This window comes from Mobula birostris, chromosome 11 (assembly GCF_030028105.1).
Source record: "Mobula birostris isolate sMobBir1 chromosome 11, sMobBir1.hap1, whole genome shotgun sequence".
NCBI classification, from domain to species: Eukaryota; Metazoa; Chordata; class Chondrichthyes; order Myliobatiformes; family Myliobatidae; genus Mobula; species Mobula birostris.
The window spans coordinates 29,614,448-29,642,374 of NC_092380.1; the positions used below are offsets into that span (position 1 = coordinate 29,614,448).

The 27,927-nt window shown below is 44.4% G+C and overlaps 1 protein-coding gene across 2 annotated transcripts; it reads left to right on the forward strand.

Moving 5' to 3' along the window:
* The first annotated feature begins 7,975 nt into the window (after positions 1-7,975).
* LOC140205461 (uncharacterized) lies at positions 7,976-14,028 on the forward strand. Of its 2 annotated transcripts, none has more exons than XM_072273068.1 (3): positions 7,976-7,992; positions 8,963-9,330; positions 10,612-14,028. In XM_072273068.1, exon 3 carries the CDS (start codon positions 11,528-11,530, stop codon positions 12,290-12,292), a length of 765 nt encoding a protein of 254 aa, XP_072129169.1. In that variant the 5' UTR covers positions 7,976-7,992; positions 8,963-9,330; positions 10,612-11,527; the 3' UTR covers positions 12,293-14,028. The 2 variants fall into 2 exon arrangements, with proteins under 2 accessions (XP_072129169.1, XP_072129168.1); XM_072273067.1 differs by having other exon boundaries at positions 8,963-9,140.
* Positions 14,029-27,927: the final 13,899 nt, after the last annotated feature.

A 27,927-nucleotide genomic window follows, 5' to 3' on the forward strand; every position in this document is an offset into this window, starting at 1 on the left:
AATCGGTCAGGAACTTGCAAGTGAATTCAGTCACTATGGTGGTTAAAAATGTTAACATGCATCTTATTTGAACTTTCTCCCTGGTGTGAAGTTGCTGGTGGGACGAATGAGTAAATCCCTTTGCTCACTCACAGAAGTGTTGCCTCTACTTATTGCTGACTCACTGAAGCCTCACAAATGTGAACTGTCTGGTGCTCTTGCAGGTCAGATGCTGGGATAAATCCCTACCTACATGAAGCAGGTGAACGGCCTCCCCCCATTGCAAACTTGCTGGTGTTTCTGCTTGGATGAAAGCATATGCATGTTTCCAGCTGGGATGAGATTTGACTTCTGTTCCAAGGATCGACAACTATAGGAGCCATGGAGGTTAATTTCTGTCTGTCTGTATTGTATTTTGTGTTGCGTGTTTTTTTATGGGCATTTGTCACATGGGTTGGGGTGCGATAGAAGCAAATGAGTATAGTTACGTATTCTTGCTTTCTCTCAGGTAGTCAGTTTAGTCTAGTTGAGAGTTAGAGGCAACCGGGGAATGGTCCCACCACTGACTGTACGGAGGTTGTACGTTCTCCCTGTGGTTATGTGGTTTTACCCCGGGTGCTCCGGTTCCCTCCCACAGTCAAAGCCGTACCAGTTGGTAGGTTAATTGCCCATTGTAAATTGTCCCGAGATTAGGCGAGGATTAAATTGTGGGATTGCTGGGCAAGGCAGCTCAAAGGGCCAGAGGGGCTAATCCACACTGAATCTCAATAAAAAAGAGTTTATTTTTTGTTCTCTGCTAAGTACACTTATTTATTACTTTCACTTAATTATACTAATTGGGACACGTCATTAATTTTAGTTTTGTTAGTTTTTGTCACTGCAGATTGCTCATCTTGGCTGGTTTGATAACAAAGGATCGATCATACCTTTTTTGACTTGGAACTCAGCGAACTGGAAGCACGTCACACAGTGCCAACTCCTGTACGCCGTCTCAGCTGTTTTGGTTTGTTTTCAAGTAACCGCAACACGTAGTTATTCCAAATGAATACCAGTCTCCGGCAAACGATTGCCCCAGACCCGTTGGAGAAATTGGAATCACAACACTGGGAAGACTGAATGCCAGCAACTGGAGCAGCTTGCGGTCAGATGTTCCTCAGACTTTTGTTCGTTCATGCTGTGTATTCATGGTTTGAACACAGTTTTGATTGGTCAGCGCTGCCTGTCCATTGGGGACCGTTGCTCGATTGCATGGAGTTTGCCTGAGGATTTTGTCGCTTCGCTGTATTGAAGTGCTGAAACCTGGTCCTGGTTGCCGATATTTGAAATAAACACTGTTTGTTTGCCCTGGTTTAAACTCTGTGGATGCGCGGTCAGTCTGATTCCTAGGTTTATTGAACAGGATATCGCCGGTGTGTTTTGCAGATGCACTGCGGGTGAACAAAGAGTTAATTGCAAGAGGCTCAATAAGGAGAAAGTAACGTGAGTGCATAGAAGTATGAAACTGTCATCAGTGACCTTGAAGTTGGAGTTTGCAAAAGAGAAGTTAAACTTAATTTGAAAGCTTTAGCAAATAGAATCAAAAGTCTTCAAAAAGAGTATACATGTAAAACAAATGTGAACAAAATTAAAGGATGAAAATCACTAATCAAGGATTTTATGGGAAATAAGGAAAACAACTTACAAGTGCTATCTTGACTTGGGGATTTGACCAGTCACTGTGAAGCTGTTGTTAAGCAACATCACATGCTAATCCCATTATTTCCCAAGGACAAACAGGTGAAAGCAAAATAGTTGTTTTTCAAACATTTTTAGCCTTAGTACTGCTTTCATAGAACGTATGAAACAATGGTGTGACTCAAATAAGTTGTATTGAAAGTTATGTTTCTTCAGATTTTAAACAGTAAAAGAGAGTCAAATGTCGATATCAGACCACTAGAACATGATTCTGGAGAGGTAGTAATGAATGAGGAAATGGTGGATGAGCTGAATACTGTGAGTATTTTGCATCAGTCTTCATGGTAGAAGACACTAGCAGTATGCCTGAAGTTTGAAAGTGTCGAGGCAGAAGTGAGCAAAGTTGCCATTATTAGAGAGAAGCTGCTTGGGAATGGTCTGAGCCCCAGGGTTCCAAAAGAGATGGCTGAAGAGATTGTGGAAGCACTAGTAAATGAACTTTTGAGAATCAATGGATTCTGGCGTTGTCCAGATCACAGGGAAATTGCAACTGTCTCTCCAAAAAGGGAGAGAGGCAGGAGAAAGGAAATTATGGGCCAATTTGGCCTGAAGTCAGTGGTTGGGAAGATATTGGAGTCAATTGTTAAGAATGATGTTTCAGGGTATTTGGAGGGAGATGATAACATGGGCCAAAGTCACATAGTTTTCTTCAAAGAAAATCTTGTCTGACACATCTTTGAAGAAATAACAAGCAGGATAGACAAACAATAACTGTTGTACGCTCATAATTTGTGTACTTGGATCTTCAGACAAAGTGCCACATATGAGGCTACTGAATAAGTTAAAGGTCCATGGTATTTCAGTAAAGGTCCTAGCATGGATAGAGCATTGGCTGATTGGCAAGAGGCAAAGAGTGTGAATAATAGGAGGCTTTTCTAGTTGGCTACTGGTGATTTATAGTATTCCACAGGGGTCCGTGTCGTGACCACTCTATGTTATATGTCAACAATTTGGATGATAGAATTGATGCCTTTGTGGCCAAGTTTGGGAATGGGGAATGGTGAAGAAGAGGAGTTGTATTCCAACTAGGTAACCTCCAACCTGATGGGATGAACATCAATTTCTCGAACTTCTGGAAATTACTCCCCTCCTTTCCTTCACTATTTCCCATTCTTGTTTCCATGTCACACATTCTCTTCTCACCTTCCCGTCACTTCCCTTCAGTGCTCCTCCCCTTTCCCTTTCTTCCATGGTCTTTTGTCCTCTTCTATCAGATTCCCCCTTCTCCAGCCTTCTAGCTCTTCCACCAATCAACTCCCGGAAGAGGGACAATATTACTTCTATCCTGGCCTCTCTCCACTGGCTACCAGTACGGTTTAGAATTGATCTTAAGGTTCTCCTGTTTGTTTTTAAAGCCCTAAATGGGCTGGCTCCCCCCTTATGTCACAGACCTTCTAACCACTTGCTCTACTTCCACGTCCCTTAGGTCGGCTGACTTGGGGCTCCTGGCTGTCCCGCGATCTAAATGTAAGTGGAACAGCATTCCCCTCCCTATCAGATCTGCCCCCTCCCTTGACTCTTTTAAGTCCAGGCTCAAATCTTACTTTATTCACTAGCGTTTGAATCTTCCTGATGCGGCTGAATTTTGGCTTGTACCCATAAGCTGTGTGCCTTCTTGTTTATATCTATGTTTCTCGTATTTGTGATTTTAGCTACCTGTTATGGATTGTACAGCACTTTGGTCAACATGGGTTATTTCAAATGTGCTTTATAAATAAATTTGACTTGACTTTAATTCACCCCTCCCCCTCTCCCAATTTCACCTATCACCGGTCACCTTTTACTTCTTCCTCCCCTCCTCCCACATTCCTATTTTGACTTCTCCCTTCCTTTCCAGTCCTGACGAATTGTCTTGGCCTGAAACGTCACTGTTTATTCCCATCCATAGATGGCGTCTGACCTGCTGAGCTCCTCCTGTACATTGTGCGTATTGTTCTTTTAGTTCTTCTTTCAGATATGATTCTGCTACTAAGCTGTGTATGATTGAAACCTGTAATTTACATTTTAATGGTGTGTTTTTAGACTGGTTGAGTGTTCTGTTGCTTTGACGTCTCCAAGGGAGTTCAGTGAGAATTCGGAGTGGAGTTTGTGGCCTGGAGGCCTGTTAGCTTAGAGACGGGGCACAAACCCATGATGGACTGCATTGCTTCTCTCTGATTGAGGCATCAAGCGAGGTTGAAGCTGACGAGGAGGAATGGGTGTTCAGTGCCGTCTGCTTGCATCTGACCAGCTTTCCTCTCCCTCTTGCCAGCTGCTGTCGAAGGAAAGTGCGGGAGTCTTGAAATCCATGTTGCAGCAATTGACCAGAGAGGCAGTGGACTCATTTTGGGGGACATGGGTGCTCATGTTGCATTTTTCCCTGAATTCTGGTTATTCTTTTTTTTTGCTGTTTTTGAACAGTTTGATTGGAGCAATAGGTACGGACAAAAGCCGTAAGGCCTGCATTCGGCCCGTGGCATTATGCTGAACCGAACTAAACTGAATACTATAGAACTCCTGGTTTAACATTTGAAACTCTATGTGTTATCTGCTTGCTTTTTGCCATTTGCACGATTTATTCTTTTTCACGAGTTGGGTATTTGATGTTTTCTTCAATAGGTTCCATGGTATTCGTGGCTACCTGCAGGAGGACGAACCTCAGAGTTGTATTCTGTAAACATAATTTGATAATAAATGTACTTTGAATCTTTGGTAAGAGCACTTTGTGACAAAGTATTATGACTTGGAATTTGCCATGTAAAAGGGATTCAGTGGGACCCTGCTGCACTACAAATTTAAACAGGTTAATATTGGAGGCCTGTCACATAATATGTTACATCTGGTCAATCTTGCTGTGTGCTTCCGAGACATGGACTACAACACCAGAACTCCAAAGAAACTTAGAAGCAACAGAAATGTAGCTTCTTAGAAGAATGGTGAAAATATCATATAGAGATAGGGTAACTAATGAGACAGTACTCCAACGTGCCCATACAAAAAGACCTTTAATGAGAACATCAAGTGAGAGGAAACTTAGATTCCTGGGCCATGTCATCAGAAAGGGAGAAATAGAATGCCTTACATTATAAGGCTTTATGCCTGGGAAACGTGGAAGAGGAAGGCAAAGAAGAAAATATTGTTGTTGTGGCTATCCCTCGAGGTCGGGGATGATGGTCTTCATTCCGTACAGAGCGAAGATGCCTGTGCGTGTATTTGTTTAACGTGTACTTGATGTTGCACTCCAAGAAGCACACGATACTTCACAAATCAACCAACTGATTCCAATGACATGGAAACCACGACAATTGGAGCTGATGGATTTGTTGTAGCCTTCATCCGCCTTCACAGCCATTGAATTCGAAGTAATTTCGCCTGCCTGTTCCACCGTTGAGGTCTTGGTTGGATTGTTCTTTGTCAGGGACCTCACCCTCAACCTTACCACCATGGGTGACCCTACCAGGAGCATAGCTCCAGACGGCATTGCTCTCGGGATCTCAGGACCACACAAACTTCTCCACCGCAACCAGGTGACAATCCACGGAGAAGAAAATATATGGACACTGTGAAAGAACTAATGGATCTAAGTGTGTGAGATATCATTGACACTGCATGGGATCAGTCGACGTGGAAAGCCATGATCACCCAAGCGTGTAACACACAAGGCACATGAAGAAGAAGATTGGAGGCAAGACTCCAGTACAGCACCACAAGTCCAGATTGTAAAAGAGGAGGTTGCATCACTTATGATCAAAAATGTTCATGTAACATTTAACAAAAAGAATATAAGATATAAATAGTGACAGGTCAGAACCCAGGAATAAATACTGCAAAGAATGACTAAGAGATTATTTTACTACATTTTAGAAATACATCGCAGAATAGGCCCTTCTAGCCTTCGAGCAGCACTGCCAGCAACCCACAGATTTAACCCTAGCCTAACCACAGGAGAGTTTACAATGAACAAGTAACCAACTACCAACTAGGATGTCTTTGGACTGCGGGAGGAAACCACAGCACCCAGAGGAAACCGATACACACACGAGCAGGAATGTACAGACTTACTTACAGTGGACACCAGAATTGAACTCTGCCACCATAAGCTTTAATAGCATCACGCTAAAACTGCTACGCTATTAGGCCATCAATTAGGAAGGGGGAAAAAAATCACAAATCAGCTGGAAATGTAAAACATACTGTAAGTTTGTCTGTGGGTACTGCATTCTAAATGAAAATAAAGGGAGGTGCAGAGGGATAAACAGATGTTCTGTATCAGTCTTACTGTAGAGAGTACAAGGAAAATCCCACAACACGCTGGAGGAACTCAGCAGGTCGGGCAGCATCCGTGGAAACGATCAGTTGATGTTTGGGCCAGAACCCTTCGTCAGGACTGAAGAGGGAAGGGGCAGAGGCCCTATAAAGAAGGTGGGGTCTCTGCCCCTTCCCTCTTCAGTCCTGACGAAGGACCCAACCCTTTGGCTCTTCAAGGCTTCAGCAAGGATAGGCTTGAGTGAGAGAAAGTGAAAAGCTGCAGGTAAACTTTCTCCCCACAGCTTATTTCCTGTTATTTTTTTTTCCTTTTTTATGTATGCACAGTTAGAACAGTAGGGATGCCAGGCAGGATAGTGGTATGTGGGAAGACAGGGAGACCTCCAGTGTCCCCGACGACTACACCTGTGAGGAGCATATTCAACTGCAGCTTCTAGCACTCTGTCAGGGAATTGGAGCTGAAACTGGATGAACTCCAGATCATTTGCGAGGCTGATGGGTTATAGATTGCAAAGAGGTAGTTACACCCAAGATGCAGGACACAGGACACTGGGTGATAGGAAGGGGAAAGGGTTAAGAGCCAGTGCAAAGTTACACAGTGGTCATCCTCCTTAGTAACAGGTGTACCAATCTGGATAGTGTTGTGGGGGGGGGGGGAATGAGGAGGGGTTGGGGCAGAAATGACCTATCAGAGGAAAGTCACAGCAGTCATGTCTCTGGCACCGAATATTGTTCTGTGACTCAGTGTGAAGGGAGGGGGGAGAAGAGGTGAGCTGTAGTGATAGGGTATAAATTAGGAGATCAGAAAGGAGGTTTTCTAGATGAGAATGAGGTTCCTGGATGGTACGTTGTTACCCGTGTGGAAGGTCCAAGACATTGCCAGTCGAGTCCTCAGCATTCTTAAGCGGGAGGTTGTTGTCCATGTAGGTACCAATGACATTGGTAGAGAGAATGACAAGGTTCTGTAAAATGAGTTCAGAGAGTTTGGTGCTAAGTTAAAGGGCAGGACCTCCAGGGCTGTAGTTGCACGATTGCTACCCATGCCGCATGCTAGTGAGGCCGGAAGTAGGAAGGTTATACACTTTAATACGTGGCTAAGGATTTGGTGTAGGAGGGAAGGTATCAGATTTTTGGATCACTGGGCTCTCATCCCGGGGAAAGTGGGACCTGTACAGGAGAGGTGGTTTGCATCTGAAATTTAAACTGGAGTCGGGCTAACATCCTAGTGAGAATGTTTGCTAGTGCTGCACAGGGTGCGGGGGTTCAACTAGAGTTGCAGGGGATGGGAACCAGTGAGCTAAAACAGATAGTGTAGAGGTTGTGGAGACACAAACCTTAGACAAAGTCAGGAATCAAAAGATTGAGTATTATGCGTTTAATGTCCTGAGAGCGTATCTTCAATGCAAGAAGTATCGTATGAAAGGCAGATGAGCTTAGGGCATGGATCAGCACGTGGAAACGGCTGGAAAGAAATAAAAAAGGTTGTTTATTTTTGAAGAAACGCTGGAGGAACTCGGTGGGTCAGGCAGCATCAATGGAGAAGAATAAACAGTCGAAGGTTTGGGTCAAGACCCTTCCTTCAACATGTTGGTGACTGGTGAAAGGGTTCGGATTGAGCCTCGGCTGTTTATTCTTCGGCATCGATGCTGCACAACCTGCTGAGTTCCTCCTGAATTCGTGTGTCGCTCTATGTTTCGAGAATCTGCGGAATCTCGTGTTTCATATCTGCGTTTGTAAGTAGGGTCCGCATTGACAGTTGACACACGGAATACCTGTTGATATCGAGTATATTGTTTGTGGGACCTTGCTGTGTTAAAGTAGCTGCTGAGTTTTCTTCATAAAAGCATTGACTGTTTAGGAGGTGTGTGGCGTGGAACAAGTGCTTGCAGGCACTATTAATGGCATCTTGTTTACCCAAGAACCTCCGCGTTTCAGAATTCACCTTCGATCTAATATGCAAGCGTCAGGGTCGATACAGTCCCGAATGTCGCGCATGCGCTCAGTGGCCACCAGGCTCAGGAGGAGCCACCGCAGGTAAGGGCGAGGTTCCGGGCGATGGTTCAGTTGGCACTGGCGTTCGCACCGCGACTGGGGGACAATTGTTGCGATCTCCGAACACACCGTGGCCCTGCCAACCCGGGAGAGTCCCGGTCCTTTTTCCTCTCTCAGCCTCAAGATCCGTACCCGGGCTCCGGGGAGCTTTTTGCTGATGAGCGAAGCTGCTGGCGCCATTTCTGCAGCGCATGCGTATTGCTGGAACTGACTTTTATCAAAGTCAGTTATTATCAAAGAATGCATGCAGTATACAACTCTGAGATTCTTCCCCACGATAACCACCGAACCCATTCAAAGAAAAAAAAAACATCAAGCCCACTCCACCTACGCGGAAAAAAAACAATGAATCGTGCAAAAAGCAACATAACGAGCTGGGAAACAGAATCAAAAGCCATAGTTCAGTGCAGCTCAGTGTTCATTATCTGTAGGCCACTCAGCTTCGAAATTGCCCAAACTAGCAACAAAAAGGAGCAACCAGAAAAGCTAGAAACACATCATACATGAATTAGAGTCCAAAGTCCACAAACTGCATTGATTAAACCCTGCTCCAGCACCGTCCCCTGACAGCATCGAGGGAGAGAGGTCATTCAAATGCAAGGACCTTCCCTCTAGTGCATAAGGAGAGAGAGAGAGAGAGAGACCTTCCTCTGGCAGCAGCAAGTGAGAGTCAGCTGGATGGTGCTGAACACTCGCTTGCCCTCTGCGTCCGCTTCGATGATTATAATCTATCTCAGTGCGTTAATCAGTGGGGGATGGAGTCAGTCATGGGTCCGCGCCCTGACTCCAGGCTGTACACTTCTCTCGAGACCTCAGCCAAATCCCTAAGAGGCAGCAAAGTGCTAGATCGCCCAGATCACCTGGTGGATGGTGCTAAACGGTGAATCCTTTGCTTGCATCTTCGAAAACAGCTCTATTTCCATCTTTAATATCTCTATTTTCTTCTTTCAAGGTTCTTTTGAAGACCCTGACCTGCAGTTACATGCTGACTTTAGCTCTTTGCGAGAATGGGACCCGCTCTTGGAGTTTCATGACTGGCTGTTATTTGACACACCAAGGCGGCGGCCTGAGAGCTTTGCTTGCCTTCGTAGGTCCAAGATCTCGTGGCTCTGGAGACAGGCGGATCGAAGGTCGGTGTCCCGGCAGGAGATCATGGGAGTCAGAAGATCTGTGACTGTGTGTCCAGAGACCCGAGATCTTTGGACACAGAGCTCAGAAAAAGCAAAGCAACAGACTTTTAACATCATAAACCAGCAAGTTGTTTGTTATGTCTCCCCTCTCGCTGTGAAACGGAGACACCCCTTTCTCCCTTGTTAGGTGGTATGTCGAATACTGGGTGAACGAGTAGTCCTTGGGGTACTGCAAGTCTGTGTCTTTGCTGTATGCTTGAGTGCTTGGTGGTGGGTGCTGATTTTTTTTTTGCTGATGGGGGGGGGTCGCTGCTGCTTACACACAGGAGGGAGGGGAGCCTGGGGGACTTTGGAGTTCTAACATTTAACTGTCATTCATTCTTTGGGGGCACTCCTCTGTTTTTGTAGATGGTTGTGAAGAAAAAGCATTTCAGGGTGTATATTGTATACACTTCTCTGACATTAAATGTATCTTCGAAGGACACACCATCAGAATGTAAATAACAGGCTCCAATGGTAGCAGAACCACATCTGATAGGAAAAGAAAAGGAAATGAAGGGACTTGCTTCATGACCCATCTTGAGGACTTCACTTTTGGTAGAGTTGTTCACAGGCAGTTCTAGTACAGAGGCAACTGTTGTTGTCACAACACGGCATTCACTGTCAGTCCATAGGGTGTGTTTGGAAGTGCAGGCAGAGGGAATAGGAGTGGATGGATCTCAGACACTGCTGAGCTCCGGTTATTTAATTCAAGGATTAGGAACTGGACAGAAATATACCTCTGAGTTAGTCTCAAGTGAAGAGTCTACCATTCAGTCAATGAAAATGGCAATTAGTGTTGCATGGGAAACAAGCATAAAATTCTTCCATCAGATTTAGTTCTTGAGAAAATCACGTGTGTTCCACCTCCTCTTGCTCTGGACCTTTGTACCTGTGAGGACATGTGTTGTCCCATTCTCTCTGGGTACATAATGATATCAATTACCTTTGTCCTGGGTAACAAGTGACCTGTAGCTTTCACATGACAATAGTGCTACACTCCAGTGAGAAAGACTGCTGCCCTCCCCTTCATATTCATTGGCATTGCCATCGATGAGTTTACCACCGTCAATCACCTGAGGGGGCAAGGGGTCAGAGTAATGAGAAAGTCTCCAGGATCAGCCATGTGCTCTTTGTACCGCTGTGGGACGTGACTAGAACTTGAAATAATACAAATGCAGAGAGACAAACTGAGTGACATCACAGATTGGGGGTGGGTAGAGATGTCCCATTGTGATATAGACAGGAAAATAGAGAATTTAATGGTCAGGCTGGACGCCTGATCAGGGCCCAGTTAGAAGATGGAGTTGTTCCTCTAGCGTGGGTTGAACCTTGTAACAGTGTGATGTCAGAGCTCATCATCGAGACTAAAATGATCTCATCCAAAATGCTGCCCTTCGCCCACTGATGTCTTTTGTAAATCTTTCTACAGGTTAGAAACTGCAAAGAATTTGTGCACGGGAATTTCAAGCACAACAACAAGGGATTCGCTCACTCAGCTGACCCACAGACCCAGCAGTGAGTTCATTGTGGGGAGAGAGACCATTCACTTATTCTGTGTCTGGGAAGAGATTCACTCACTCAGCCAAACTACAGACACGCCAATGAATTCACCGTGGGAGAGGCCAGTTACCTGTTACCTGTCTGGGAAGAAATTCACTCACTCAACTGACCTGCAGACACACTAGTGACTTCACTGTGGGGACAGAAGCCATTCACCTGTTGTGTGTCTGGGAAGGTATTCACTCACCCAGTCTACCCACAGTCACTCCAGGGAGTTTAGTGTGCAGATGCCATTCGCCTACTCTGTGTGTGAGAGAGGATTTACTTACTCATCCAGCCTGAAGGTACGTCAAAAGTGAGAGGGTTCATCTGTTCCGATGTATTGGCACGTGGCTAAGGCATTGGACTAGTAATCTGAAGGTCGCGAGTTTGAGCCTCAGCTGAGGCACGTGTTGTGTCCTTGAGCAAGGCACTTAACCACACATTGCTCCTGCACGTTTATAGCCCAGTGGCAGCGGTTGGTGCAGTATGGACAAGACAAGATGGTGGGAAGCAAATCATTGGGTCATTCATGCTGAAGACACATCAGAAAATCCACTCCAGTGAGAGACTGTTCGCCTGTTCCGTATGTGGGGCGAGATTCGCTCAGTCAGCCCACCTGCAGAGTTTACAAGGGAAAGAGACACTTCAGCTGTTGCGTGTGGGAAGCGATTTACTTGGTCATTTGATCTCCTGATCAAATGCGATTTCACACTGGGGAGAGGTTGTTCACCTGTTCAGATTGTGGGAAGGGATTTACGCAGTCATCCCACTGACAGACACACCAGTCAGTTCACACTGGGGAGATGCCGTTTTCCTGCTCAGACTGTGGGAAGGGATTTCCTCACTCATCTCAACTGAAGGTACATCAGCGAGTTCACACCGGGGAGAGACCGTTCACCTGCTCAGACTGTGGGAAGAGATTTACTCAGTCATCCCACCTACAGAGACACCAGCAAGTGCACACTGGGGAGAGGCCATTCACCTGTTCTGTGTGTGGGAAGAGATTCACTCAGTTAAGCAACCTACATGCACATCAGTCAGTTCACACTGGAGAGAGGCCATTCACCTGCTCAGATTGTGAGAAGGGATTCTCTCGGTCATCTCACCTACTGGCACACCAGTCAGTTCACACTGAGGAGAAACCATTCATCTGCTCAGACTGTGGAAAAGGATTCACACGGTCATCTCATCTGAAGGTACATCAGCAAGTTCACACTGGGGAGAGGCCATTCACCTGCTTGGACTGTGGGAAGGGGTTCTCTCGGTCATCTGACCTACTGGCACACCAGTCAGTTCACACTGGAGAGATGCCTTTCATCTGCTCAGACTGCGGGAAGGGATTTCCTCGATCATTTCAATTGAAGCTACATCAGCGAATTCACACAGGGGAGCGGCCGTTCACCTGCTCTGAATGTGGGAAGGGATTCACTCAGTCATCTACCCTTGTGGTCCACTACCGAGTTCACACTGGAGAGAGGCCGTTCACCTGCTCCGAATGCGGGAAGGGATTCACTCACTCATCCAACCTCGTGGCACACTACCGAGTTCACACTGGGGAAAAAGTTTAAATAAGCTGCATGCCGGATCCAGAGGCAAGTTCAAAACTGACTGTTGGTGTCAAACTCTGTAATTATTGCTGCTGCTCACCACACCCAATCCTGCACCCTGGTCACTGGGTTTGGGAGGAGTTTCTACTGCTGATGTTCACCTTTAATGGGACTGGAGTTTAATATTCTGGATCTCTGACAAATAAATCAGTTCTATTTCAAACTCTGCCTCAGGTACCAAGTGAATCTACAACACACCTAATGTAGAGTAGGGTCAACTCAGCCCAGCTGTTCCCTACCAGTGTCTCTGTTCGATGACAGTCCTTCTAAATCCATCCCTGCAGTTCACCTCCTGCTCTTCCTGTGGCAGTGGGTTCCAAGCAGTCACTCTGTTTATGATGTGGTTTCCCTTGCATTTCCTGCAGGACTTTCTCCAGACTGAAAAAGATGAGGAGCTGACTGCAGTTATGTCTGACATGTTCTTTGCCCTCAAATCTCTGAGCTGAGGAAGAATGACACTGGTAGTTAATCTCTTTTTTCGGCTCATTTCAGTGTTATGGGGCATTTTCACTGCTTCTGAAGAACTGTGTCTCTCGCAGCTGGGTTGTTAGAATGTACCACCATCATGTAAAGTCTGAAAACAGAATGGAGAATGATAGCTGGATGTTCAATGAAGCAGGGTCAGAAACCAGAGACAGGTCAGCGCAGGCAGGGCTTGGGGCTCTGGACAGAGGTAATGGTAAGAGCATGTGATGAGCAGCAGGGGCGTGGCAACAAATGACTGGGTAGCAACATTTGGAAGCTGATTGATAGAGAAAAAAATTAGATTGACTTTGTTGACACATACAGTACCTGTTTGTGAGGCTTTCGACTGGTTGAGGAACTCCTGTGCTTTGATTGACTATGTCTGTTAAGTAAATTGTTCTTGCTTCTTTATCCTGTAATATTATATCCAGATGGTTGTCATCTCTATAGCAAAAGATTGGTGGTAATATAATTTGTAAGGCACTGTCTCTAAAACTGGACCAGGCTTATATTTATAGTAAGTTATGGTGTCTTTTATGAGTTTGTATTTTAAAGCAAGATTTTAGTGAGTGATGTTTGCAACTTGATTGTGCCCGTGTCAGTAATCAGGTTGAGTTAAACTGCTGCAGGATCCTGTAATGTGTTAGATTGTTTCTGTTGGCACTTTCTGCATTTATTGTCTTGAATTTGTGGGTCTTTTATTATGTATATTTGATATTTTTTTTGTGGTAACCACCTGGTTCTGTATTGCCGCAAGGGACCCTTCTGTTTCTGGGAAGAGGTTTCTAACACTGAGCCAAGCATTCTTGTCGACACCTAGTCTGTTCAGATTCTTGGGATGTCTTCCATGGAGGGTTGTGCTCTTCAGTTGGTTAACATTTTCTTCTATAGTGATAATTTCTTCATTTTTCTGGGTTCTCCTTTCACTTAAGTTTGGTGGTGTGTACTTCCTATCAGAAATGCATACTTGTGTGGAGCGCTGATTCCTGTTTCCGTTGATGAAAATATACCTTCATAATTTTTTTCTGACTTCTATGTCTGTTACTCCTCTTGCTCCTCCTGTCCTAGGTTGTTTTAATCCAAGTGCATTCAAGTGTACAATGTTATTTAAAATTTGTCATTTCAGTCCTTATTTTTCTTATGTTAATATGGGTATAACAAACGTGTCTATTGCCTTTGTTAAGTTTTTACAATTCAGCTCTGTTTGGCAGCTTTTCTTAAGCCTTGAAGTAAATTCTGTCATGAGTTTTCCCTTTATCGCACTAAAATCAATTTTATAATCATCCATTGGTTGTATTGTATCATGTTGCTCTATTTTGTGTTCTAGTAGCTCTCTTACACTGATCTTTGTGTTTAAAATTCTGCACGTATCAATTCACATCAAGTCAAGTTTATTGCCATTTAACTACTTGCATGTATACTGTCAAACAAGACGTTTCTCTGGACTAGAGTGTAAAGCATGGTAGTACACATAACACACAATAATTTAGGAAAGCAAGGATAAAATCTGCAAATGAGTTATGCATAAATAAACAAAGTAAAGTGCATAATTTAAATATTGGGTACAGAACAGATTAACCGGTGACACTTCAAATACGATGCAGCAGGGAGTTCAGAAATCCAACGGCCTGAGGGAAGAAACTGTTCCTTATCCTGACCGTTCTTGTCTTTATGCATCAGAGTCTTCTGCCTGATAGTAGAAAGTCAGAGAGATTGCTGAATATATGGGTGGGATCCTGAATAACATTAAGGGCCCTGTATACACAGCAATCCTAATAAATGTCCCTGATGGATGGTAAGGAGACCCCTATAATCCTCTCAGCTGTACTCACAGTCCATTGCAGGGGCTTCTGGTTTGATGCTTGGCTGCTCCCATACCAGTTGGAGATGCAGCTTGTATTTTGCAGGGGGGGGGGGTAGTCTCACTTTCCTCAATCTCCTCAGGAAGTGGAGGCAATTATACACCTTTTTAGGGACCAGGTGAGCTCACCCGTGATGTAAACTCCCAGGAACTTGGTGCACTTAACTCTCTGTACGGAGAAGCCAAGTGTTTGCAGACAGAGTTGGTTCATCTGCACCTTCCTGAAGTCCACAGTGATTTCCTTGGTCTTCTCCATGGTCCGACTTGGGTTGTTCTCTCACACAGTCCACCAGCCGCCTCACTTCCTCTGTGTACTTTGACTCATCATTGTTGTTGATAAAACAATCCACTATTATATCACCTGAAAACTTACTGACACGGTTTGAGCTGAATCCTGCGACACAGTCATGCATCAGCAGCGGGCTGAGTTCACAGCCTTGGGGAGTGCCAGTGCTCAGCATAATGGGACTAGGGACATTGCTGACTACATGGATTGTGCTTTTTCTGTGAAGTTCAGGATTCAGTTACAGAGGGAGGTGTTGAGACTCAGCAAGGATGGTTTCCCCACCAGTTTCTGGAGTATGATGGTGTTGAACACTGAAATGAAGTCTATAGAAAGTTGTCTGACATATGAGACCCCATTTTCCAGGTGGGACAGGACAGAGTGGAGAGCAGAGGCTATTGCAACATCAGTGGATCAATTCGAGTGATAGGTGAACTGGAAAGCTTCCAATGCAGCCGGGAGAAAGGCTTTAATGTGCTGTATGATAATTCGCTCAAAGTATTTCATAATGGTTGATGTCAATGCCACCAGACGATTGTCATTTGGTACTGGAATGATGGTTGCCTCCTGGAAAACTGAGGGGACAATGGACTGTTGCAGAGAGGTATTGAATATATCTGTCAGCACATCAGTCAGCTGGGCTGTGCAGTATTCCAGAACCTGACACCACGACTTGGCATGGGTTGACTGTGACCTCACCTCAGCTTCAGCCAAACAGAGTGTCTGCTTCCTTGGAAGGGGTGAGAGGCCTTCCTCACTAGCACTTTGTTTTGTGCATCAAACCAGGCGTGAAAAATATTTAGCCTGTCGTGGAGTGAGGTATCCTGGTCACCGATGTGCAGGGTAACTCGTACTCCGTAATCCTCTGAATTCCCTGCTGCAGGCGCAGTGTGTCTCTGATATTGCAGAAGTGGTTGTATACTATATTCTCTGAGAATGCTTCCGTTTTGCTGCCTTGATGGAGCGAGAAAGCACAGTTCTTGCTTTCCTGAGAGCTGTAAAGGCAGCATCACAATGTCTTTTGTGATGATAACACAAAATACACCAGTTCTTATTTATGTAACTACAGATACCGCCACCGCGGGTTTTGCCTGAGATCGCTAGATTCCCGTCAACCCGAAACCTTCCCGGTGGATGGCCACATCCAGAATGGTGTCCTGAAGCCATGTTCCCGTGAGAATGAGTACACAGTTGTTCCTCATCTCTTGCTGATTGACAGTCTTAAGCCCAAGCTGCGGAGCTAGTCCAAAGTTCATGTTTATATCTTCAGAAAACAGTTGTACTGTTTGAATTAATGGCTTTGGCTGTACTGATGAAGGAGCATGTAGTTTCAAATCGTCCATGTATAGAAGCTGTGTCAAGGTGTTATTATATTTTTATTTTTTTCTCATCTCAAGCTGGTTAAAACTGAGGTATATGCATAGCCAAACGTGGCTTATTTCTCAATTGCTAGGAACTTTTTGACTATTCTAATGGTGTTTAGTATTGTAGCTTTCTGAGGATCTACATAAATATTGTGTGGCCTGATTGTTTAATGCTATTGTGTAGTGACTATGGGATGATAGTTGTATATATTACTGTTGGGACAATGTATACCCTGTTCATGTTCCATAGTGTTTCAATTCGCTCTTAATTCAGTATATTTCTGGTAGTTTTTCACGACTGATTTATTTATGTTATGTGTGTTTGGATCAGCTAAATCTATTAAGTAAGTTGTCTTTGCTTGTGTTTCCTGTAGTATTAGATTTAGATTGGTATTATGGATTGCCCTATCTGTAACAATAGCTAGGTCGTAATATAATTTGTAGGGCTCTGACTCTAAAACTGGATTAGGCTTTAGTCATCAAAGATCTCACCGTTAAAGGAGTGGACATTGTCATTGGATTTCGATGGACAACCGGAGAGAGATAGTAGGGTATAGTGTCTTCTATGAGTTTGTATTTTAAAGCAAGATTTTGGTGAATAATATTTGCCACTTGATTGTACCCGTGTAAGTAATCAGATTGAGTTAAACTGTTGCAGGATCATGTTATGTGTTGGATTGTACCTGGCTTCTCTTGGCATTTTCTGCATTTATCATCTTGAATTTGTTGGTCTTCTATTACGTATATTTTATAATTTTTTGTGTTAACTAACTAGTCCTGTCTTGTCGCAAGGAAGTATGATTATGCTTTTTTATTATCTTTTGCGTGTTGGTTATTCTCCGTCTCGTTCGGTCAGCTCTTTCGTGGATTCTATTGTGTTTCTTGGATTTACTGTACATGCCCGCAAGATAACCTATCTCAGGGTTTTATATGGTGATATAAATGTACGTTCATAATAAATTTACTTTGATTTTTGAACTTTGCAGACACACCCGAGATTTCACACTGGGGAGAGTCTGTTCACCTGCTCCATCTGTGGGATGGGATTCATTCAGTTATCTGGGCTACTGACACATCAGAGAGTTCACACTGGGGAGAGGCCGTTCACCTGCTGGTTGTGTGAGAAGGAATTTCCTGGTCATCCCACCTGCAGGCATACCAGTGAGTTCACACCAGCTCAGACTGTGGGAAAGGATTCACTCAGTGATCCCACCTTGTGAGGCAATAGTGAGTTCACACCAAGAGGCTGCACACTTGTCCTGTATGAGTAAAGAGGTTTACTCCATCATCTCACCTGCTCAAATACCAGCAAGTTCACATAGGGGAGGCAGTTTAAAAAACTCTTTGTTGAATTTTTAACCTTCACATTTGATGAATCCAGTTTCTAGTTGAAGAGTGACTGTTGGGGTCAGATTCTGCAGTTATTGCTGCTGTTCATCACACCTGGAACTGAACCCTGGTCACTGGGCATGGCACGGGCTTGTTCTGATGACATTAACCTTTAATTGGACTGGAATTAAATATTGTGGATCTGTCAAAAATAAATTTAGTTCAAGTTTAAACATCATTCAGCCATACATGAATGCAGACAAATAAAACAGCGTTCCTCCAGGGCCACATTACCGACAGTCATACACAGCCCAAGGTACATATAGCACATAAGCGATAGCAAGTAAAGATACAGTCACACAAAAACGTGTCTGTAGCTAAAGATCCTAGGAGACATCTCTTGTAAACTAATGTGCATGAGTGTTACCGACAAGAACGAGCAGTCATCTACAGACAAATGTACACATGCTGTCAAGCTTGTCCTTCCACCAGCGAACATTAGATATGAAGATTGGTGCCATTGTGGGTAGTGCAGGAGGCTGGCAAAGAATACAGCAGGATATAGATCAATTGCAGATATGAACAGAGAAATGGCAAATGGAGTTTAACCTAGCCAAATGTAAAGTGTTGCAGCTTAGTGGGTCAAATGTAAAGAGGCAGTACACTATTAATGGCAAGACGCACAGCAGTGTTGAGAGAGATTTTGGGGTCCAAGTTCGTAGCTCCCTGAAAGTGGCTGCATTGGTTGACAGGGTGGTTTAGAAGGCTCCTGGCACACTTGCTCTTATGAAGCATTGGGTTCAAACATCAGGAAGTTGTGTTGCAGCTTTATAAAACTCTAGTTAGGCCACATCTGGAGTGTTGTGTACAGTCCTGGTCGCCCCATTTTAGGAGGGATGTGGAGGCTTTGGAGAAGATGCAGAAAAGATTTCCCAGGTTGCTGCCTGGCTTAGAAGGCATGTGCTAAAACAAGGAGTTGGACAAACTTGGGTTGTTTTCTCTAGAACAGCGGAGGCTGAGGGGAGATCTGATGGAGATTTATAAGATTATGAGAGAGTAGACAGGCTTATTTTTCCCAGGGTTGAAACGTCTAATATCAGGGGGCATTCATTTAAAGTGGGAGGTGGTAAGGGGCAAGTTTTATGTACAGAGAGTGATGGGTGGCTGGAACGCCCTGCCTGGGGTGATGGTAGTGGCACTTTAAGAGGGGCTTTTAAGAGACATTTATATAGACACGTGGGTGTGAGGATATGGAAGTGTCAGCAAAAGAGATTAGTGTAGTTGATCATTTGGTCACTAATTGGTTCAGCACAACATTGCGGGCCGAAGTGCCTGTTGCTGTGCTGTACTGTTGAATGTTCTATCATTTCTTAGATAAGGGGTCTAAAAATGCTCTCAATATTCTAAGTACAATCTGATCAATGCCTTATAAAGCCTCAGCATTACATTCTTGATATAATGTCGAGTCCTTCAGAATGTCCGGTCCTGAACGTCAACTGTTTATCCCTTTCCATAGATGCCACCTGACCTGCTGAGATCCTCCAGCAATTTGTATGTGTAATTCTGGATTTGCAGAATCTCTTGTGTATGACATTACATACTACTTTATACTCTAGCCCAGGGTTTCTCAACCGGGGTTCCAGCGAGAGATTGTGATTAAAATAAAATAAACATTCTGTTTTTGAACTTAGTGTAGCAGGCGGTGCTGGCGCTCGTGGTGGTGGGCCGTGACCGAGCAGCCCCATTAGCGGTCTCTCAGCCCAGTCAGGCAGTGTGCAGTAGGACCGTGTTTATTTGGTTGAGTCCATTCTCAGTTTTTGAGATGAGATAGGGAGGCTGTTGACAATTGGTGAGCACTGTATTGCACGGAGGGGAGGGTAGTAGGCTGATAATTGGTGAGGGCTGTATTGCACACAGGAGAGGACGGTAGGCTGATGAGGAACATGAAGTGCATTGTCCGAGTATTGGATGGACTCACCCATTTTTATATTTTATTAACCCGTGTTTTACAGACATGTCTGACAGTCGGAAGTAGCTATTTTTGAATTACAATCTTCTGAGTCATTTCACTACAGTAGTGCAACAACGGATACAAAAAGTCTGACTTTACAATGAAAGCTACTTATCAGTGGGTTTTACATGTACTGGTGATCCAAGTTGTCCTATTCCATTGTGCCTAGTCTGTGGTAAACAACTTACAAATGCAGCAATGGCTCCAGCAACATTGAAAAGACACTTAACTACAAGTTACAGCCCTATGACTCATAAAAGTGCTGATTATTTTTAATGGCTATTTGAATCTTAAAGCAAACAGAGCAAAACGTTTGTTAATAAAGTTACTGTTAGTAAAAGCATAAAGGAAGCAAGTTATTTAGTAGCAATGCTTATTACCCAGAAAAGGAAAAGTGAGAACCTAACGATGCCAGCATGTAAAATTACAGTGCATAAAATGCAGTACGAGAAATTGAAAAGGTTTCATGTTCAATGATGATGAGTCCTGGCCAGCGGAGCTGCCTGAGGAGCAAAGTGGCTTCAATGCTTGGAAGATGAGCCTTCTTCAGGACCTCGTTGTTGGAGACATGATCCTGCCATCTGAGCGGAGGCAATGCTGATAGAAGTGCAACCTGATTGCAGTACAAGACCTAGGGTTCAGAGCCATACAGCAGTGTTGTAGCAATGGCAGCCCTGTACACCTGGATTTTTGTGGACAGACACAGCAGGTGGTTCTTCGCACACATTTCTGAAGGCACTACTAGCTCTGGTAAGTCGATTGTCAGCATCCCTTACAACTGTAGTGTTGTTGGAGACTACACTGCCCCGGTAGGTGAACTGCTCAACCATGGTGAGGGGGCTGTCATCAATGGTGATCTGCCTTGGATTGTAAATGCCATGAGGGAGGATCTTTGTTTTCTTCAGACTGATCGCTATCTCAAAGCCCTTGTAGCCTTGGTAAACTGTGACTGCAGCCTGTAGCGCGTCTTCTGCGTGAGAAGAGCACAGTCATCGAAATATAGTAGCTCAAGAATGGACTCTTGCGTGGTTCTTGTTCAGGCAAGAAGGCGGCCACTCTTAATACGATAAGTCAACGTATCGATGACATGTCATATGATGCTGAAGAAGTTTTGTGTGATAAGCTGGAGAAAAAAAAACAACAGTTTCTCTATCCAGGTTGATGAGTCAACAGACTTCACCAATAAATGTCATGTTGTAGCATTTGTAAGGTTTGTAAATGACAGTGAAATTCAAAAAAACATTTTCTGTTGCAAAGAGCTGCCCAAAACAAGCAAAGGCCAAGGTATATTTAATGTATTGTCTTCATATCTGGAAACGTCTTGAAGGAACTATGTTGGCATCTGTACTGATGGTGCCCCATCAATGGTTGGCTCCATGAGAGATTTTGTTTCTTGTAAAAAAAAAAAGAAAATCATGAGGGTGTCACTACACACTGCTTTCTTCATAGAGAAGTGCTGATGTCAAAGACTCTTGGAGATGAAATGAACTAAGTTCTGGATGATGCTACAAAAATGGTTGACTTTATTAAACAAAGACCAGATCAATCGAGAATGTTTTTAAAAAAACTGAAAACCTGAACAAAGAGCACACCAATCTTCTGCCACATACAGAAATCCATTGGCTTAATAGAGGAAGAGTTTTCAACAGGGTATTTGAGCTGAAAGGTGAATTGCAAGAGTACTTTGAAGAAAATAAGCCAGATTTTGCTGAGTACTTTGGAGATGAAGAATGGCTGCAGAAACTAGCCTACTTAGCAGACATTTTTCATCATATGAACCAGTTGGACAAGTCTGTGCAAGGCCTTGAAGAAAATAGTTTGACTTTGTAAAAAAATCATTGGATTTAAAAGGAAACTGAATCTTTGGAAAAATCATGTTGCAGAAGGAAATCTTGAATTGTTTCCACTGCTGCTTGGGCTTGAGAATAAGCAAGAATCAGAAAGTCTCGAGTCTTATTGAAAACCACCTGGAAGAACTGCAAAACAAAATTGAATAGTATTTTCCTACCTTTGAAAGACGAGAAAGAACTTTGTAAGATGCAGTTCTTGTGTACTCAAGATGAGATTTACCGACCTGGGCCTAGACAAGTTTGGATTTCTGTGAAAGAAGTGTCTCCTGACATTCCTATTCATAGGAAAGCAATGAACATTTTGCTGCAGTTTTCAACTTCTTACATGTGTGAGCAAACTTTTTCTTGATTAACAAGCATCAAGAGCAAGGCTAGAGATTGTCTCATTCCAGTTGAAGGTGAAATCTATGTGTGCTTATCTCAAATTTGACCCAGAACTCAGTATTTGTTCAGCAAAAAGACAAGCACAGGTTTCACATGCTAGGCCTATATTTGAGCCTGATCATGTCACTTAGTAAGAAAATGGTTTTTAGTATTTTACTATTCAACATTGTCAATATTTTTTCATGTTGTAAATAGCATTAAATAAAATCAATTTACAATCTTAAATTAAATCTACCAAACCTACTTTTAGAAAAATTAAATCCCATTTTGGCTTAAGCCAGTTATTTAATAGATACTTATTATGTTTGCCTTATGAGTTTTTAAAATTCATGAAAGGGAAAGAAAGAGATTAATTTAAAGACAGGCCACTGCAGACTGAACATAGGTACTCGCCAAACCTACCGCTTTCCCCCACCAGCATCTGGTTTCAGTACATCATTTTCACCATTATCTATTCCCAAATCTGGAGGCTGCTGCTCACACTAAATTCCCAAAACATTGCTGTCAACTGGTTCCCTTGTACACATTCCCACATCCCACATTAACACCATTTTGTCTTACAAACTTCCAGTTTATGGTGCACATTTTGGTTATAACAAGGAGGAATCAAATTTAAGTCCTTACAAGGACCAAAAGCCTATGTTACAATAAATAAATAGTGTTATAGGGGAATTGTGAAGTCATGTTTATAGGTTTGTGGACCCTATAGAATCTGATGGCAGATGGAAAGAAGACTGCTGATGCGTGTCGAGAATAACTTTGGATGATAAGCACAGTGCCAAGAACTCCAGTAAACAGGAACTATTGCCCTGGAGCCAGGAGGGAGGATGCGTCTGGGGATAGATTATGAGTCCTGATAACAGGAACCAAAGATGACTATTAGACCCTCGCTGAGAGATAATTAACATGTCTTTTAAACGATTGATTATATACTGACTGGGATGCTGAACAAAGTTATATGAAGTTGTTTGTCTTGCTCTATAAATCTGAGTGTAGTATAACCTAAAAATCAGAACCTTGGTGGCGGTTTAGACTGACGCAGACTCTCCGTGATATCATGTTAATAAATTTAAAACGAAACTCGAAGTCACTCTGGTGTTCTTAGTGTTTCCACGACAAACCTTCCTGGGAGTCAGCTGATATGACAGGCTCAAGGACAGCTTCTATCCTGCTGTTATCGGACTCTTGAACACATTTGTTATACACTAAAGGTGAACTCTCCATCACCGAATTGGCCCTTACATGATTTTATTTTATTTAGCGATACAGCTTGGTAATGACTTTTCCTGGCCTTCAAGCTGTGAAACGAGCAACCCACTGATTTAACCCTAGCCCAATCATGGCAGTCTCGGGGGAGACCCAGACAGCACATCCGGAGTGAAGCCCCTAAGGAACCTGTTTGTCATTGAGCATCTTTCTGGCAGTTTCAACAGTCAAGCTGGTGCCAAATGTATTGCTTCATAAGCTTTCCTTTGGACTACACTGGTGAGGCCGAGAGGGGGATCTTGATGACTGGGCATCTTAGGATATCCATACCTTCCGCCCAGGCTTGTGATGGTAATTATCATCACCCATTGTGCTTCGAGAAAGACGGATGCCAACCAGTCATGGGACAATTTATAATGATCAATTAACTTCATAACCAGTACATCATTGGACTGTGGGAAGAATCTGGAAGATCTGGAGAAAACCCACAAATTTCATGGGGACGATGTACAAACTCCTTACAAAGGATCACAAACAGAATGCTGGAGGAACTCAACAGAACAGGCAGCGTCTATAGAAGTTAATAAACAGTCAACATTTCAGGCTGAGACCCTTCTTCGGGACTGAAAAGCGAGGCAGAAGATGATAGAATAAAAAGGTGGGGAGGAGGGGAAGGGGGCTAAGCTGGAAGGTGACAGGTGAAGCTAGATGGGTTGGAAAGGAAAAGGGCTGGAGAAGGAGGATTCTGATAGGAGAAGAGAGTGGACCATAGGAAAAAGGGAAGGAGGAGGGAACTCAGGGGAGGTGAGCAGAGGTAAGAGGCCAGGGTAGAGAATAGAAGAGAGGAGGGGAAGAAAAGATTCTTTTACAGGAAGGAGAAATCGATTTTCATGCCCTCGGATTGGAGGCTACCTAGACGGAATATAAGGTGTTGCTCTTCCACTCTATAGTTGCCTCAACTTTGGCAGGAAAGGAGGCCACGGGTCCACATGTCGGAACAGGCATGGGAATGGGAATTACATACGATGTTTGGTCACCGCGAAATTCTACTTTTGGCTGATGAAGCGGAGGTGCTCGACGAAGCAGTCCCCCAGTTTATGACGGGTTTCACCAGTGTAAAGGAACCTCGATCGGGAGCACCCGACCTCAGAGATTAACAGGTGAGGTGTTGCCTCGCCTGAAAGTAGTGTTTTGGGCTCTGAAGGGAAGTGAGGGAGGAGGTGAATGGGCAGGTGTAGTGTAGAGTAGTGTAATTGGTGGATCCATACAGAATTCGCAACCACCTACATTGAGTTGGGGTTCCCCTTAAGTGGCAGGTCTGACGTGCTGAGGTAATTACGTAAAGGATTTTTACCGCGCCTCGTGTTCAGTTTTTGTTGTTCGATAAATAAGTTGCTATGATTTTTCTTATACATAAAATACCAATGCAGTTTTATTTGTGAAAATTGGCATTGGTGACCATGATGCGCTAGGACGATTCCAGAATTATTGAGAATGTCGGCCGACGCGGTCGCTTAGAAACTGCTGGATTTTTGGGAGCAAACTGCCGTTGCTCGGTTCGTACAAGCCAAAGTTCAATTTGCGCTGCAAGAAATCACCGCCGGCAAGACCATTTCTATGTGGTAGCATCGCTCAGTAACTCCACAGCTGCGAGAGTAGTGCGTCCACTGAACATGATAAATACAGATCGCTGAAAACTCACCTTTCGCAGACTTTTGGACTGTCGGAGTCTGAGCACACCACACAGCCTCTCTCCTTACCTGATCTCGGCGATGCTAGGCCTTCAGAGCTAATGGACCACATGCTGTCCATCTGAAACAAAAGGTTTCAAAGGTACATTCAATGTCAGAGAAATGTATATAACATACATCCTGAAATGCTGCCCCAAAGAATGAACGACAGTTAAATGTTTTCATGCAGCAGATTCCTGATCCAGTTCGAGTAGCCCTCGGTAATGCATCCAAGAAGTTTGCTAAAATGGCTGTTAGTCTACACTCAGCTAGGCAGCGGAGCATCATTCCTCCTCCTTTCTCTACTTCAATAAGCACAGTCAGCAAGGCCCCTAACATAAGGACGCCCTTGGCTGCGAAACAGATAACACTTGTGTGTTTACCACAGTTGCTTTGGTACAAGCGCTAGGAAGTGTCAACCGCCTTGCAGCTACGACAGTGCCATTGCTTCGGGACATCAGAGGTCGGAGGACATCACGGATTCCAGCTGCCAGGTTTCACGGAGCACGGTTTCAGGGCAACACTTTTTATGTGATACGGGTGCTCAAGTGAGTGTGCTGCCAGCATTGCCTATTGAAGAGAAGGCAAACGGCGACAAAATCTCACTGGAGGCCGCCAAAGGCAGCAGGATCCAGACCTAAGGGACACAACAGGTGATGGTCTGCTTCAGTGGGCGACATTATACGTGGGACTTCGTCTTGGCTGAAGTGGCTGCACCTGCTTGGTGCAGATTTCCTGTGTGTCAAAGGACTATTAGTCGATCTTAAGAACTGCCAGCTTGTGTATGTCAAGGACTTCGGGTCATTACCAAGTAAGCTCCCCACAACGACTCTGTCAAACATATGCACCACCGCTTGTGAGCTCACTCGACTGTTGGACGAATTCCCAAACCTCACCAAGCCCACATTCTCCACTACAGTCACAAAACATGGGATCAAGCACCACATTCTCATAACTAGCCCACCAGTCCATGCCCGCGCACCCAGACTGGACCCAGAAAAGCTGGCAACCGTGATGGCTAAGTTTGCCAACATGGAAAAACTTGGCATTGTAGGCCGGTTGAATTGCCCCTTGGGTTTGCCCCACCATGTGGTCTCTAAGTCCACTGGTGGCTGCTGCCCAAGTGGCAATTACCGACGCCTTAATGAGGCCACCAACCCAATTGTTACCCGATCCCACACTTCCAGGAATTTTCGACGCATTCAGCTGGAAAGTTAATTTTTTTCCTAAAGGCGGTCTAGTTAGGGGCTGCCATCAGGTGCCTGTGTGCTCGGAGGGCATTCCCAAAATGGCTGTGATAACCCCAGCCTCTTTGAGTTTCTGTGCATGTTGTTTGGGCTGATGGATTCTGTATTTTTTTTTATAATTTTTTAATTGAGTTTTCAAACTTGGTTACATAGAATAATAATATCTACCCTCCCCCCTCCCTTTAACCCTTCCCCCTGATACATACCCCTATCTAAAAGAAAAGAAAGAAAAAGAAAAAAAAGAAAGAAAGACTGCCTGGATATTGGAAGGCCTCCACATGCTCCATGGCATTGATTCTGTATTAAAATACTTAGATTTTCTTTTTGTTGATCTGGATGACATACAGTACTCGTCACCAATGTATCCAAATGCGAACACGTATCTCACCTAAGCACATTTTTCGAGCACTTAAGCCAACACAGTTTGATTATTAACCCTGCTAAATGCCAGTTTGGGTTGTCAACCATTGTCTTTCTCGCCCATCGCACCTCTGCAGAAGACGCGAATTTCCTCCCATCAGAGATAGCCGCTATTATGGATTTCCCACTGTCCCGAATCATGGACTTGACTGGTCAGCTGACATGACCAGGGCATTTGATGATACCAAACAAGCTCTTTCCAATGCGACCCTGCTGGCACACCTGCTCTCCACCGCACCCAAAGCCATTACTACTGAAGCTTCAGACTATGCTGTGAGCTCTGTGAACAAGCAGTTGGTCGAAGGCGTGCGGCAGCCGCTCGCCTTCTTCGGCCGGCAGCTTCGTCGACCTGAAAGGAGTACGGCACGTTTGACCCTGATATGGTAGTATGGCGGCGCGATTTGTCGCACCAGCTTCTACAGGGTCAACAAAAGCTACTACCATTGTACTTAAACGTACGTCTAATCATCGCAAGATCCTGCTATATGTTAAGAACTCTAAGTACCTCAGTTCTACACCGTCAGCGAGTTGCTCGCTGGCGGAGATAATGAAGGAGCTGCGCAACGTGCTGCTGCCGGAATCGATGGAGGCTTACAGTCCACTAGCGAGTGGCCGTCATGCTCAAGGGTGATTGCGAGACCCTTTTGGACATCGTTAATCTGGTACACTGCAAGTTCAATTCGCTGATTTATTGGATGCGAATAGAGAGAGCCTAATCCTCAGTTTTAGCGAGGGCGAGGCGTGAAATCACCGTGTCGCCCGTTTGCAACCTCTCGGAGAGAGGGGACGAAGCCGTTGCCGTGGCGCTATGTCCAGAACAGAGTCAGAGCTGTCCTCCCAGAGTTTTGCTCACCACAAGACAAGATGTTGCTGTCAACTGCAGAGTTTTTAGCGGCACTCAGTGGACTCGGGCCTCAAGCTACGGGGTCGCTTGCTTTTCAGCTGCCAGGTAAGCCTCCGAGCTATCACGCTCTAAACAGGGTGCTAACTGAACATTTAAAATGGACTGAGGGGGCTGGAAAATGTATCTATATATATTTGTATGGTTGTGTTTTTACTAATATTCTATATGTGCTCGTATATGTGAGTACTGGGGGATATGGACTGGATATATATATATATATATATATATATATATATATATATACACACACACATGCATATTCTGGGAAGTGGTGGGGGGCGTGTAGACGAGGAAGAGAAGGGTTCAAGACGGGAGAAGGGGCCATCCGTGCGGGATGTGGAATTCTTGCCAAAGAATTGGGCGATGGAAGAAGAGTTCAGCGTCGTGACGGGCAGGGAACACGTTGGGGTGCGGGCAAAGTGGGGGGGTGGGGAGAGAGATAACGCTTTTGCTAAGGACAGAGCGTTCTGCATCTGAGTCTCCAGGGCTGGTAGATCCATCACTGCCTTCCGGCTGAATGTCTGTAATTGAATCAATGTTCT

Coding starts and splice junctions, on each gene's coding strand:
- LOC140205461 (XM_072273068.1), top strand. CDS start 11,528: ATGCCGTTTTCCTGCTCAGACTGTGGGAAGGGATTTCCTCACTCATCT.